Source organism: Anser anser (assembly GCF_964211835.1).
Source record: "Anser anser genome assembly, chromosome: 8".
NCBI lineage: Eukaryota > Metazoa > Chordata > Aves > Anseriformes > Anatidae > Anser > Anser anser.
Genome location: NC_139728.1, coordinates 10,959,272 through 10,971,500, shown reverse-complemented (window position 1 = coordinate 10,971,500; position 12,229 = coordinate 10,959,272). Strand labels below are relative to the sequence as shown.

At 66.7% G+C, this 12,229-nt stretch overlaps 1 protein-coding gene across 1 annotated transcript; it reads left to right on the top strand.

Annotated features, from left to right (window-relative positions):
• Positions 1 to 8,770, top strand: QSOX1 (quiescin sulfhydryl oxidase 1). Its single transcript, XM_083845590.1, has 12 exons — positions 1 to 298; positions 2,234 to 2,334; positions 3,534 to 3,582; positions 3,721 to 3,823; positions 4,385 to 4,475; positions 4,668 to 4,813; positions 4,917 to 5,051; positions 5,216 to 5,345; positions 6,639 to 6,761; positions 6,843 to 6,987; positions 7,101 to 7,280; positions 7,626 to 8,770. Exons 1-12 carry the CDS (start codon positions 16 to 18, stop codon positions 8,357 to 8,359), a joined length of 2,220 nt encoding a protein of 739 aa, XP_083701716.1. The 5' UTR covers positions 1 to 15; the 3' UTR covers positions 8,360 to 8,770.
• Positions 8,771 to 12,229: the final 3,459 nt, after the last annotated feature.

The following is a 12,229-nucleotide window of genomic DNA, read 5'->3' as shown; positions in this document are numbered from 1 at the left end:
GCGGCCGGGCGGGCGATGTGGCGGCGGCGGGCGCGGAGCGGCGGCGGTGGCGGCGGCGGTGGCGGCCCGCGGGGCCGGTGGTGGCCCGCGGCGCTGGTGCTGGCCCTGGCGCTGCCCGCGGCGCGGCCCCGCGGGCTGTACGCGCCCAGCGACCCGCTGGAGCTGCTGGGGGCCGACACGGCGGAGCGGCGCATCCTGGGCTCCCCCAGCGCCTGGGCCGTCGAGTTCTTCGCCTCCTGGTGCGGGCACTGCGTCCACTTCGCCCCCACATGGCGGGCCCTGGCCGAGGACATCCGCGGTGAGTGCCCGCGGTCGCCCCCGTAAATCCTCACCCCCACCCCCGCGCCCCCTCGCCGGCACCCGGCGGGGCTGCCCAGCACCCTTCGTGCCAGGCCTGGCTCAGCACCGGCCCTGGACCTGCTTCGGCCTGGAGAACACCGGCCCCAGCACCCCCTGGGTCGGGGGGCGATGGGCGAGCCCCCGGGGGCCGCCGGGCCGGGCGCTGCGCCCCCGTTTTGTCATCCCCAATTTGACCTTGGCACCTGCCGCGGGGACCCGCCGGGGTTCGCCCTGCCTCCCGCCGCACCCCGCGTTTCTCCCTGTTACCGCACTGACTGACGGCGCGCACACCGCCCGCTGAGCCGGGCCCGGCGCCCCTCCCAGGGCAGGGAGCGAAGGATGGGGGCAAGAGGGTGCGCGCCCCATCCCCTGTGGGGGAACGCCAGGGATCCCGGCCCCTCTCCGGCACGGGGACCCTCGCCCCGTCTCACACCGCTGGGGGATGCTTAGCAGACTGAAGCCGGGCTGGATTTTGGCACCACAAGGACACAGCTGTACCGCGGACGCTCGCCCTGCGATGGGATCTGACGGGGTCGGAAGCCGTCCCCCGTGTGCCGCTGGCAAGCGGGAAGCAGCCTGCGTGCCGCCATCCCCCCAGGTGGATTTTTGCAGGAACGGGCTCGACGGGCAGGACGCCGGCTCCGGGGCGCTGCGTGCCGATGAGTGGAGGAGCGTGTCTCGCCCCCGGCTGCCCCCGCGGCCACGACGGCCCTTCCTGTCCCCACGTGGCACCGTCACCCTCGTGGCACGGTGGCCTCAGCCTGTTGTGTTTATTAACTGAAAAGGAGCCATTTCGGAGATTTTGGTCTCCATTTTGCTGGTTGGAACCGCTAGATCCTGCTGGTTGAAGAGCCCGTGGACCTTCCCCGGGGACGCCGCTGGACAGAAGGGTCACGAATGTCATCTCCTTCCCCTGCCCGTCTCTCATACTGGAGCATTGCCGACGTGGTTTTGGGCCCGTTCCCCCTCGCTTTCCATCCATCCCATCTTTCTGGGGCGAGACAAGCCGGAGCCCGGCTCACCCGCTGTGCCCAGCCGCGGTTCAGCCGTCCCTCCCCAGTCCCGGCGGCATCCCGGGGCCCCGCGCCCCATCCCGCCGAACCAGACGGGCGGGCGGCCGCGGGCAGAGCCGCCTGCGCCCGGCCGGGGCAGGGCGTGCAGGGCTGGCGCCGCCTCGCCCGGCTCTGCCGTCGCTTTTGCCGTCCAAAAAAGTAGGGCGCGAGCGCGCCCGGTGCTTAGTGCTCAACGTGCTGTGGGGCCGTAACCAACCCCCGAGCCAAGCATTTGGGGCCACGGGCAGCGTCCCCGCTTTGATGGGGACTGTCCCTGGGTGCTGCTGGTATTGAGGGATCCCAGCTGATGGTCGGCTCCGAGTTCTGGTAGAAAAAGCGTGGGCAGGGCTCCAGCAGTACTGAAAATACGCATCGTGGGGTGGGTGTTTCTTTTTCTGAGGATTTTTCCAAGCAAGCATCGATTGGAACAAATCCCCCGAGCTTTGGGAGGCAAGAAAAGAGGCCAAGGTGCTTAAGCTGTCCTCGCCGTGCGCCGGGGCTGCGGGAGGAGGTGGAGGTGGGAGATGGAGACGGGAGGGATGCGTGGGGCGTCTGCAGCCCTGCTGCAGGCAGCGTTGGCGTCAGAAAGATTAGCTCTGCCTTGGCCCCGTGCCTGGCTCTGCGCAAGCTCTCCGTGGCCACCGTCACCACCAGGAGGGACAGGGAGAGGTTTTCCCATCGCCGAGGATTGGCACAAAGCGACAGAGCTGGCAGCTCATGCTCCCCAAAAGCAAAATGTCCTCGAGGATGGCGACGCATGGGGATGTGCACGGGAGCTGCCCGAATTGTGGGGTTGCTCCATGGGGCCGTGGCCGTGCTGACCCTGTCCTCTGTCCCCGCAGAGTGGAGGCCGGCGGTGATGCTCGCGGCCATCGACTGCGCCGACGAGGCCAACCAGCAAGTGTGCGCCAATTTTGGGATCACCGGCTTCCCCACGCTGAAGGTAAGGCGAGGGGGGTGCATGGTGGGGAGAGGCCCCTTTGCCCCTTGCCAGTGCCCGGTTTTCACTGTGCTCTTCCTCGTGGCCGTCCCTCTCTTGCTCAATGGGGCTGGCAGCACTATTGCACCAAAATATTCCCGTTGGGACTTTGCAGGCTGCTTCGCCCCAGGGCCGAGCAGCTGCCCGGGATGGGAACCTCTGCTGGCAGCGGCTGGCAGGGCACCATCCCTCCTCCTGGGCCCCTGCCCGGCCGCTGAGCTGTGTAAATACGCCGGCTCTCAGCGCTTCCCACTGTAAACAAAGCCCCGTCCAACACCTGCAGGGCAGGCAGAGCTCCCCAGGCGCTCTCCAGCCAGCAGGATGCCCACCGGGCAAGCAGGGCGAGCTGCCATCTCCTTGAGAAGGAGAGGAAGGGAGAAGGGGAGATAGGTTTTTAACTGTTTGTTGCGCTCAGAGGTGGGTGCCAGGGCGGTCCCGTCCTCCATCGCTTAATTAAAGCAGGGTTAATTGCAGCTCGGTGAGCTGGAACCAGTCAAACGCCCTGTGTGTGCGTGCAGCCCACGGGGCCGGCCGGGCTTCGTTGGGGCTTTGCTGCAAAAAACAGACTTTTTGGAGCAGCGAAAACCCTCCCGGCTTCCTCCTCCGCTGGGAAAGCGAGCGGTGCTGGGGCTGTGGGGCCCAGCAGGCTGATGGACCTAGCACAGGGTCAAGATTTGGGGTGCGGGAGCTGTGCCCTGCCCTGCCCTGGGGTCTCACTGGGCAGCGGGTGTTGCTGCTGTGGCTCCGCACCCCCTCGTCCCCACTTCCCTGTCGGAGCCCAGCGCCTTCTGCAAACAGCTCCCAGCCCGGCCTGCAAAGCAAACACCTACGTGGCACAATCCGGTTTCACTGCTCCGGCTGCCTGCCGCAGCTGCCTTGGGAGGCGGGAGAGGGCGCAACCCGGGCAGGGCAGGGGTAAAAACCCCTTCTCGTCCCTTAGTGGAAGCTCGGGGGCAGCACACAGCGGTTTGTGGGACTGGGACGGTCCCCTGGGTCCCCTGGAGGTGTGCGCCGTGCCGCCTGGCAGTGCTCAGCATCCCTCCCCTCGGGGCGGGCGAGGCGCATCCGGAGCCGGGCAGCATCCGTCCCGGTGACGCCCCACGCGCGGGGATGCCCGGCGAGGCGGGGACACCTCGTGTTTATCTGTGTTGTGTTCCTTTCAGTTCTTCAGAGCTTTCACCAAGAAGGCAGAGGATGGGATAAGGATTGCTAGTGAGTATTCGGAGGTGTGGGGACCTTTTAGCCATGGTTTTTTTTTTTTTTTGGGGGGGTGCGGGGAGTCAGGTCGTTGGCTGGACCCTCAGGGAAGCCCCAGAGGACAGCTCAGCCCCGTGTCCTGTCCCCCCACAGACCCCGCTGCCACCGTCGCGGACCTGCGACGTGCCATCATCACCAACCTGGAGCAGAGCCTGGACGCCTGGCCGCCCGCGTGCCCTCCGCTGGAGCCCGCGAGGTAGGGGAGGCAGGAAAAGGGGTTTTCCAGGGAAATCCTGAGCCAGAAGCGGTCAGCCAGCTTTTTTTTTTATATATATATTATTATTTTATTTTTAATTCAGCCTCGCTGAAAAGAGAGCAAGGTGGTGCCTGTGGAGGGAGCATTCAGCTTTCTGCAGAGCATGGCCAGGGTCATGCTGCAGCTCTCCATGTCCTAGCCAAAAAAAAAAAAAAAAAGGAAAAGAAAAAGAAAAAACAACCCTGGTTCAAATTCATTGCTGTTTTGTTTTATTGTTTGTTTTTTTTCTCCATGGGTGAGCGTGCAGCTCCCTCCTGCCCTGCCCACGCTTTGTTTTCTGCCTCCTTAGTTGACCCCGTGGGCTTTCAGAGCCCGTGAACCGGAGCAGAAAACAGGGCTGGAAACCTCAGCAGGGAGGAACCGGGGCTGGAACCACATCAGTGTCCCATCCCCGATCCCTGCGGACGGGGACCCGTAGACATGGGGGGGCAAAGCGCCCCGGTGGTGCTGGCGGGGCCACCTGCAGGGCTCCCCCGCCGCCACCACGCTCCTCTCTTGCAGCGCGGAGGAGGTTCACAGCTTCTTCCAGAGGAACACCGAGCAGTACCTGGCGCTGATCTTCGAGAAGAGCGACTCCTTTGTGGGCAGAGAGGTGGGTGCGGCTGGCTTTGGCTTTGTCCCCAGCGCCCAAACAACTCCTGGACCCCTTTGGTGGCGGCGGTGCACGTGGCGTTGCCTTCTCCTCCTGGCATGCGTGTGGCCAGGGAGGGATGGGGATGCTCAGCACCTCCAAAAAAAAAAAAAATCCCTGCTGCCCTCCGCCTGACGCCGGGGCCGCTTGCAGGTGGCGCTGGACCTGCTGCAGTACGAGAACGTGGCGGTGAGGAGGGTGCTGAGCAGCGAGGAGGAGCTGGTGCAGAAGTTCGGCGTCACCACCTTCCCCTCCGGCTACCTGCTGCTCCGCAACGGCTCCTTCTCCCGCCTGCCCGTGTGAGTCGGGGGCGCGGGGCGGGCGCTGGGGTGCTTCCCCAGTGCTCCCAGCGGCTGTTTTGGGGTGGGAGAAGGTGGGTTCACGGCTCCTCCCTCCCCGCAGGTACCTGGAGGCGCGCTCCTTCTACACCTACTACCTGCGGACGCTCTCCGGCGTCACGCGTGGCTCCTACCGGCTGAACGTCACCGCCAGCGCCCCCAACGAGACCCGCGCGGCGCAGCCGAGGCAGGCTGACCGGTCAGAGCCCCGCTCGGGCGTCTTGGGATGGCAGAGGGGGGGGCGGGAGGAGGTGACGTGTCCGCGGGCGGACAAGGGGCTGGGATCGTGGCCTTTTGACCCCCAAAAATCAGACCCCGGGGGCGCAAAGCAGAGCGCCGACGGGCGTCGCGTTGTGCCCCCAGCTCCAAGGTGTACATGGCCGACCTGGAGTCCGCGCTGCACTACTCGCTGCGGGTGGAAGCCGCCCGGGCAGCCACGCTGTCGGGAGCCCAGCTGGCCGCCTTCAAGTGCTACGTGGCCACGCTGGCCAAGGTGAGGAGCCGGGAGGGGAGCCGCCCGCGTTCGATTCGGGGCAAAATGCAAACACACGGGGGTGGCGGAGTTGGGACACCAGCCCTGCGTCCCCATCCGGACGCCGCTCTGAAGCTGTGCCCTGCGGTTTGTGCCAGCCCCTGCTCGGTCAAAGCGGTGCTGGGGGCTTTGTTTTCCTGCCCCGGCCCGCACCTCCGTGTGCGGGCGCTGGCGTGGTTTTGTTCAGGAGGCAGAGGTGCGGCCCAGGGTGGAAGTCCTGGTGGTGCTGGGTGGCTTCGGGTGAGAAGGGAGGGGTGGATGTCCGCGGGCTGAGCAGGCTGGGTGCCTGCAGAAGAGGTGCTGTCACCTGCAGCGGGTGGCAGTGGGTTTGCAGCTCCCGTTGTCCGACCTGGGCGCTCAGCTCGGGGTTCTGCTCTGCGCCGGCTCCTTCGGTAGCCTGGCAAAGGCGCTGCTGCTCTGCGCGGTGCCGTGGAAGAGCCTGAATTCAGGCCTCCTTTCTGGGGCTTGGCGAGATTCGAGCGCAGAGGGGCTCTGAGCCAGCAGATGCGGTGCCACCAAGCACTGCGTTTGGACCAGGATTTCACCAGCAGATTTGAGCGAGCCTCTTCCCAGTCTGGGCTCTTTGAAACCCCCTGGCGCTGGGCAGATCCTGCGGTGCGTTTCCATCCCCACCATGTGCTGGGGCTTTCCCCGGGGCTGCCGAGCCCATGCTGTGCTGCCGTTTCCACGCTCATCCACGGGACGGAGCAGCGGCACCAGCATTGCTGCCAGCCCGGCCGAGCCTTAACTGTTGCATTCCCACGAGGAGTTGGAGGCAAGCGGCTGGGGGAATCATGACGGGGAAGGGAATGACAGCTGGGAAGCCATGCATCGTGTGGTCAAAGCCTCACGTGGAAGGAAGGAACGGCGCTTTGCAGCAGCAATGTCAGATGGCGGATGAATTCCTTGCAAATTTAGAGCTTATGGTGTCATTGGAGAGAACAGGGAGAACAGATTGGTCTGGGCGAAAAAGGAGCAAAATGCTCATTCCTTTCACTTCCCGGCTGCTTTTCCTGTATCTGCTGTTGTCTCTCTGGCGGCCGTGGGTGAGCCTGTCCCTCTGTCTGTCTGTCCTCCTGCCAGCAGCACGCACTCGCGGGCTCCCCATCTCCCCGCCATGCCTGCGGTTGGCGAGCGCTGCCGCTAATCGGATTTCGCTGCCTCCCTGTCGGAGCAGCTTTCTGCCCTGCTCAGAGGGCCGGGCGCTGGGGCTGTGCCGCTTTCCTCACCCATTTTCCCTCCGTTTCATCGCAGTACTTCCCCGGGCGCCCCTGTGTGCAGAGCTACCTGCACACCCTGGACGGCTGGCTGAGGAACTGGACAGAGCCCGAGCTGCCCCGCAGCGCCCTGAAGGAGGCGGTGAAGAACAACAAGGACGTAAGGCACCCCCCCTCCCCTTTGCCCACCCTCCCCGTATCAGTCTCCGTCCCCGTCACGCCGTGTCCCTTTGTCCTGCAGGCCTCCCCCCCGGCCGTGCTCCCCACCAACGTCACCTGGGTGGGCTGCAGGGGCAGCGAGCCCCATTTCCGCGGCTACCCCTGCGGGCTCTGGACCGTCTTCCACCTGCTGACCGTCCAGGCTGCCCAGGGCGGCCCCGACAAAGGTAACGGCGTCCCTCCGCGGGCAGGGGGACGGGGGGTGCTCCGTCCCGGGGGGAGATGGTGAGCGGTGGAGGCTCTGCAGGGTCCCCAATTGCTCTCTGTCCCCACCCCCCAGAGCTGCCGCTGGAGGTGCTGGGCACCATGCGCTGCTACGTCAGGTACTTCTTCGGCTGCCAGGAGTGCGCCCAGCACTTCGAGGCCATGGCGGCCCAGTCCATGGACAAGGTGGAGGGCCGGGACGAGGCCGTCCTCTGGCTCTGGTCCCACCACAACAAGGTCAACGCGCGCCTGGCAGGTAAGGGGGCCGAGGTGGGGAAGAGGATGGGTGGCACAGTGGTACCCGGATATTTGGGGACCGAGCCGGGGTGGTTTCCCAAGGGGAAGGGATTCGGGACATAGGAGCATCCCTCGTCATGGTGGAGTTGGCCAACAGCTTCGTTAGGATGGGGTCCCATGGTGGTAGGGACATCCCATGCCACCCCTGGCACAGGGGCTGGATGCATGGAGCCTCCCAAAACTGCCCCCTGGAGCACCCGTCCTCCCGTGATGTCCCCGTCCCCACCTGCTCGCTGCTCTGTGCTGTCGATACCAGCACGTTGGGGGGGCTGCAGAGGACCCCTCTCACCCGCTGCCCCTCCAGGTGGTGACACGGAGGACCCCCAGTTCCCCAAGCTGCAGTGGCCCCCACCGGACATGTGTCCCCAGTGCCACAAGGAGGAGCGGGGCGTGCACGCCTGGGACGAGGCGGCCGTGCTGAGCTTCCTCAAGGCCTTCTTCTCCCCGGGCAACATCGACCTGGACTACGCCGTCCCCGTCCCCCGGGCCGGGGAGGAGGCAGTGGTGGGCGCCAGGCTGGGCACCGCGAGCCCCCGGGAGAAGGAGGAGGAAGAGGAGAAGGAAGAGGAAGAGAAGGAGGCGGAGAAACCTGACAGGGAGAGCGAGACGGGGCGGCCGGGCTCCCCCGAGCTGCGTCGCCCCAGCATCGTGCGCAGGAACCCGCGGCTGCGGGAGGCGGGTGAGGACATCGTGGACCTGGACTCCTTCAGCGAGCAGCACTTCAAGAGCAAGGCGCTGCGGGCGGCCGGGCGGCGCCGGCGGCTCAGCAAGCGGGACACCATCCCTCTGCGCCAGGACGCCGGCTGGGAGCGCCTGCGGGCTCCGGAGACCCGGGAGGAAGAGGAGGAGGAGGAGGAGGGAGGAGGCTTGCAGAGGAGCCCCTGGCTGCGGGTGCTCGGCTTGGGCTTCTCCCGCTTGGACGTCAGCCTCTGCATCGCGCTCTACTTCCTCTCCTCCATGTGCCTCCTGGGCATGTACACGTTTTTCCGTCTCCGCACCCGCGCCCGCAAGGGTCGCCCCGGCTTCCCCGTGGCCTGAGAGCGAGCAGGGGGACGGGGCGGCCCCTGGGATTTGAGGGACACCCCCCCCCAGTGCCTCGCCCCGGGGAGAGGTTTTGCTGCCTCTCCCAGGGCAGCGGGTGGAGGGTGATTTTTTGGGGGGGCAGGGGGTGGAAACGGAGGTGTGGCTGCGTCCCTCCCCGTGCTGCGGGGTGCAGCGGGGGTGCTGACGGTGGTTCGGGTCCCGGCCCCGTGCTGGGGGCAGCCCCGTGGGGTCACACCACTGCTGGGGCCGGGAGCGTTGGGTTTTGGGGCCACCCCCGACCCCCAGGCGCTGCGGGGCAGGGGGGGGCACTCGTGGGTCTCACCTGCGTCTTGTGTCCGCCCCCCCCACACACCGCTGCTCGCTCTCTGCTTGTCTTAGTGGAATAAATTATTTTTGCCGACGGCGGCCCAGCTGTCTTGGCTCATCCCTAAATTTTCCCCTGCTTTTTGCCTCCTTGTTGCATGGGGCTGCTGTGTACCCCCCCCCGGCTCCTGGTTTGTCCCCAACGGGGGGGGACAGGCCGGCAGCTCGTGCAGAGGGGTGCACGCGGGGAAACGAGCTGGAAATGAACCAGCACCGGTGCTGAGCTGTGGCTCGGCGTGGCCAGGCATAGGGCAGGGGTGCGGGAGCATCCCCGGGGGGGGGACCTGGCCCCATTTCCCTCTGCCCTTTTATCCTTGTTAGGAATCATTAAGGAAAATGGTCGTTTTCTGGGGCCGGGGCCATCTGCTGTGCTGGCGCTGCCTAAATCCCCCCTGTAACAAATTCATTGGGATTACGCTGCCCTCCCTAATCCGGGCCCTGCCCCCCGGCCCGGGGGATTTAAAAGGATTAGAGCCCAGCTGATAATAAACTTTATTAAGGGGTGGGGGACTGAAGGGTGGGGGGGGGAGGGGGGGCGTCAATCCGATTTGCAACCTTTTTCTTGCTGTCTTCACTTCGCCCAGGTGGGAGGAGAGGGCCGGCAGGACGGGGAGCCCTGGCTCCCGCAGCCCCGTCCTCCTGCCCTTGGAATAAATCGCCTGTCGCTGCTGCCTCCTTCTCCTTGATTTCCCTGGGGGGGCTCATCCCCAGCATCAGTACCCGCCCCCCACCCCCTGTGCACCCCCGCCCCGGCCCAGCCTCGCCACCAGCTGCTCCCCTGCCCCCCCGACCCCAAAACATGTGGTTGGCAGAATGGGATGGGGAGGGGGGGTGCAGGGGATGGGTGGTTTGGGGGGGTGCTGGGGAGGTGGGTGCCGGGGGTGGGGGTGGGAAGCTGCCCGGATTAGCATCCCCGGCAGGCGCTGCGGGGAGATTTGTGGGGCCGGGGAGCTAAAGCTGCCATGCGTGCAGGGAAAAAAAAAAAAAAAAGAGTCCCGTAAATAGACTTTCCGTAATCCTGTTTGGTGCGGGCCCGATCCCCCTGGGGGGGCGGCACGTGGAGGGGGACAGCACCAGGACCGCCCCCTCCCACAGCACCGGGCACCAAACCGGGTACCAGCGGGGCAGCATCGCCTTGTGCCCCGCTCACGGGTGCGCTGGGACGTCTTGGGGACGGGGGGGGTACCCCAGAGGGACCCCCCCATGGGGGTCGCCCCTTCCCAAGCCCCCCCCAGCATCCCCTTGGTGGCAGGGGGCCCGGCCCCGCAGCTAATTACCTAAGTGGCCGCAGGCCGCGGGAGCCAGGCGCTATTCCCTAATAGAATTTGCCCTCAAGTGCAATTTAATTTTCCGCCAGGCCAGCCTGCCCCCCCCCCGGCTCGCCGCCTCCCGCCGCTCCCTTTCTCCCCTCGCTCCTTTTGCCTTTTTCCCTCCTCGGTGTGGGTGAGAGCGTTGCGCCGGCACCCCCCTGCCGCCCCTGCTCGGGCCATAAAACCACCGGGGGGGGGGGACACGGAGGGGGTGTTTAATGTCCGATAATTCCCAATTAAAATTACCGGCTCCCTGTCCGTCGGCCCCTGCTTTCTCCAGCCGCTGGTGAGTGCCCAAGTTCCTCCGCGCCTGTAATTTCTCCGGGTGATGGGGATGGGGGGGGAATAATTTGGGGGGGTGGGGGGTGGCCAAGAATTGGGGGGGGGGGGGCCGTGCTGTGCGTGGTTTGGTCACGCAGGGGGATGCCGGGAAGCTGGCTGGGACCTGGCGAGCTCGGTGCACGGGTGGCACAAATGGCTCCACCGGGGCAGGATGCGGCCCAGGGTGGGGGGGGGCGGCTGGGGGCTGGGGGTCCTCACGAGTCCAGGCTCGGCCTTGCGGTGTTCCTGCTGCGGCTGGGAATGGGGAAACCCAGCTGAGCCCCCCCCCAGGAGCATCCCCCAAACTGCCCCGAAATGCAACCTGCTGGAATTTGGGACGGTCGCCCCTCCGCAGGCACCGCGCCGAAACTTCGCTCCAATTTAGCTTGGAGAGGAAAATTAAGCCGGGGGGGGGGGGGATTCCCCCCAAAATCCTCGCTCATGGTTTGGGCAGCTTGGAGGGGACGGGGAACGGCTGGGCGAGTCTCCCTCCACCACCCTCTCCTCCCGGGGCACAACAAACCCCAAAGCCACCGAGGCGAGGAACAGATGGGCAGCAAGAGGGCTGGGGGGGGGGGCAAAGTCAAAGCGACACGGCGAGGGGGGGGGGACAGGGCCGGGGTGGGGGGGACAGGGAAGACGCGGCCGGCCCCGGAGGAGGGTGCTCGGGGTTGCGCGGGGGAAGCCCGGCGCTGCGCTGCCCCCCGCGGCCGCTCGCCGTGGCGATGGGCGATACGGAGCGGGGCAGCGGGGTCTGCACCGGTCTGGCACGGCGGAAAAATGAATGAAAATTGAATTCCCCGAGGAGAAAGGCGGCGGGGGGGGGGAGGGGGGGGGAGCCGCGCTCCAGACGGAAAGATAAATCAGCGCCTGCCGGAGAGGAGGAGAGCGCGATGCCTGCCGACGGCGGTGGGGTAACTGGGGGCACCGCTCCGGAGGGTGGAGAGGAGGAGGAGGAGGAGGAGGAGGAGAGGTGCTGTCCGTGCGTGTCCTCGCGTCCTGCCGGGAAACTTCTCCTCCAAACCCGCCGCAGCGCTGCCGGTGCCTGGGGGCAGCAGCCGGGTCCCCGGGGTCGGCTCCGGCCGCAGGAGGTCGGGGCTGCGAGGGCCTGGGGGGGAAGGGGGAGGGGGGTCAGGGCTGTCACCTCCGCCCCGGCAGGGAGCTGGCTGCGGGCTCGGCCAGGGCGGTGTTTGGGGGGGGGGGGGGAGCTGGGGGGGGGCTCACTTCTGCCACGAGCAAGGAGCCAGCGGGGCCCTGCGGTGCCGTTCAGCGTTGGGGTTAGAACCCAGCAGTCCCTGGCGTTATTTTTTCCCTAAGGCAGCACCGGAATTAACGATTCCTCTCCCTTCTCCCCCCGTTTTTTATTTACACCCTTTTTCTTTTTTTCGGTTGCTGGTGTCCCGCGCACACCTGCAGCGCGTTTCGGGGGGGGGGGCGGCCCCTCGCTGGCTCCCATGTCGGTGTGCGAACGGGACCAGGGGAAAAAAAAAAGCGCCCGGGGGCTGCTCCCGGCCGCTCCCCGCCCTCCCTGCCTGGCGTTGAGCCCCCCCCACGCCTCTCCCGCACCGCTCCCGCCTGCTGCCACGGGCTGGGCGGCACGGGGCCGACCCAAGGGCCGGATCCTCATCGAAGCTCGGGAAGCAGAGCTCCCCGTCCCCGCTGTCGCGATCCCCCTGTGTCGCGATCCCCCTGTGTCGCGATCCCCCTCTGTCGCGACACCGCCTGACACCCGCGCCACGCTCCGCAGCCGCCGGACCCCCCCCGCCCCCCGCGCGGGGCGTGGCGCCTCCAAGCCCCGCCCCTTCCCCGCAGGCCCCTCCCCCCGCCCCACAAGCCCCGCCCCCCGCCGAGATAGCCCCGCCCCCTACGG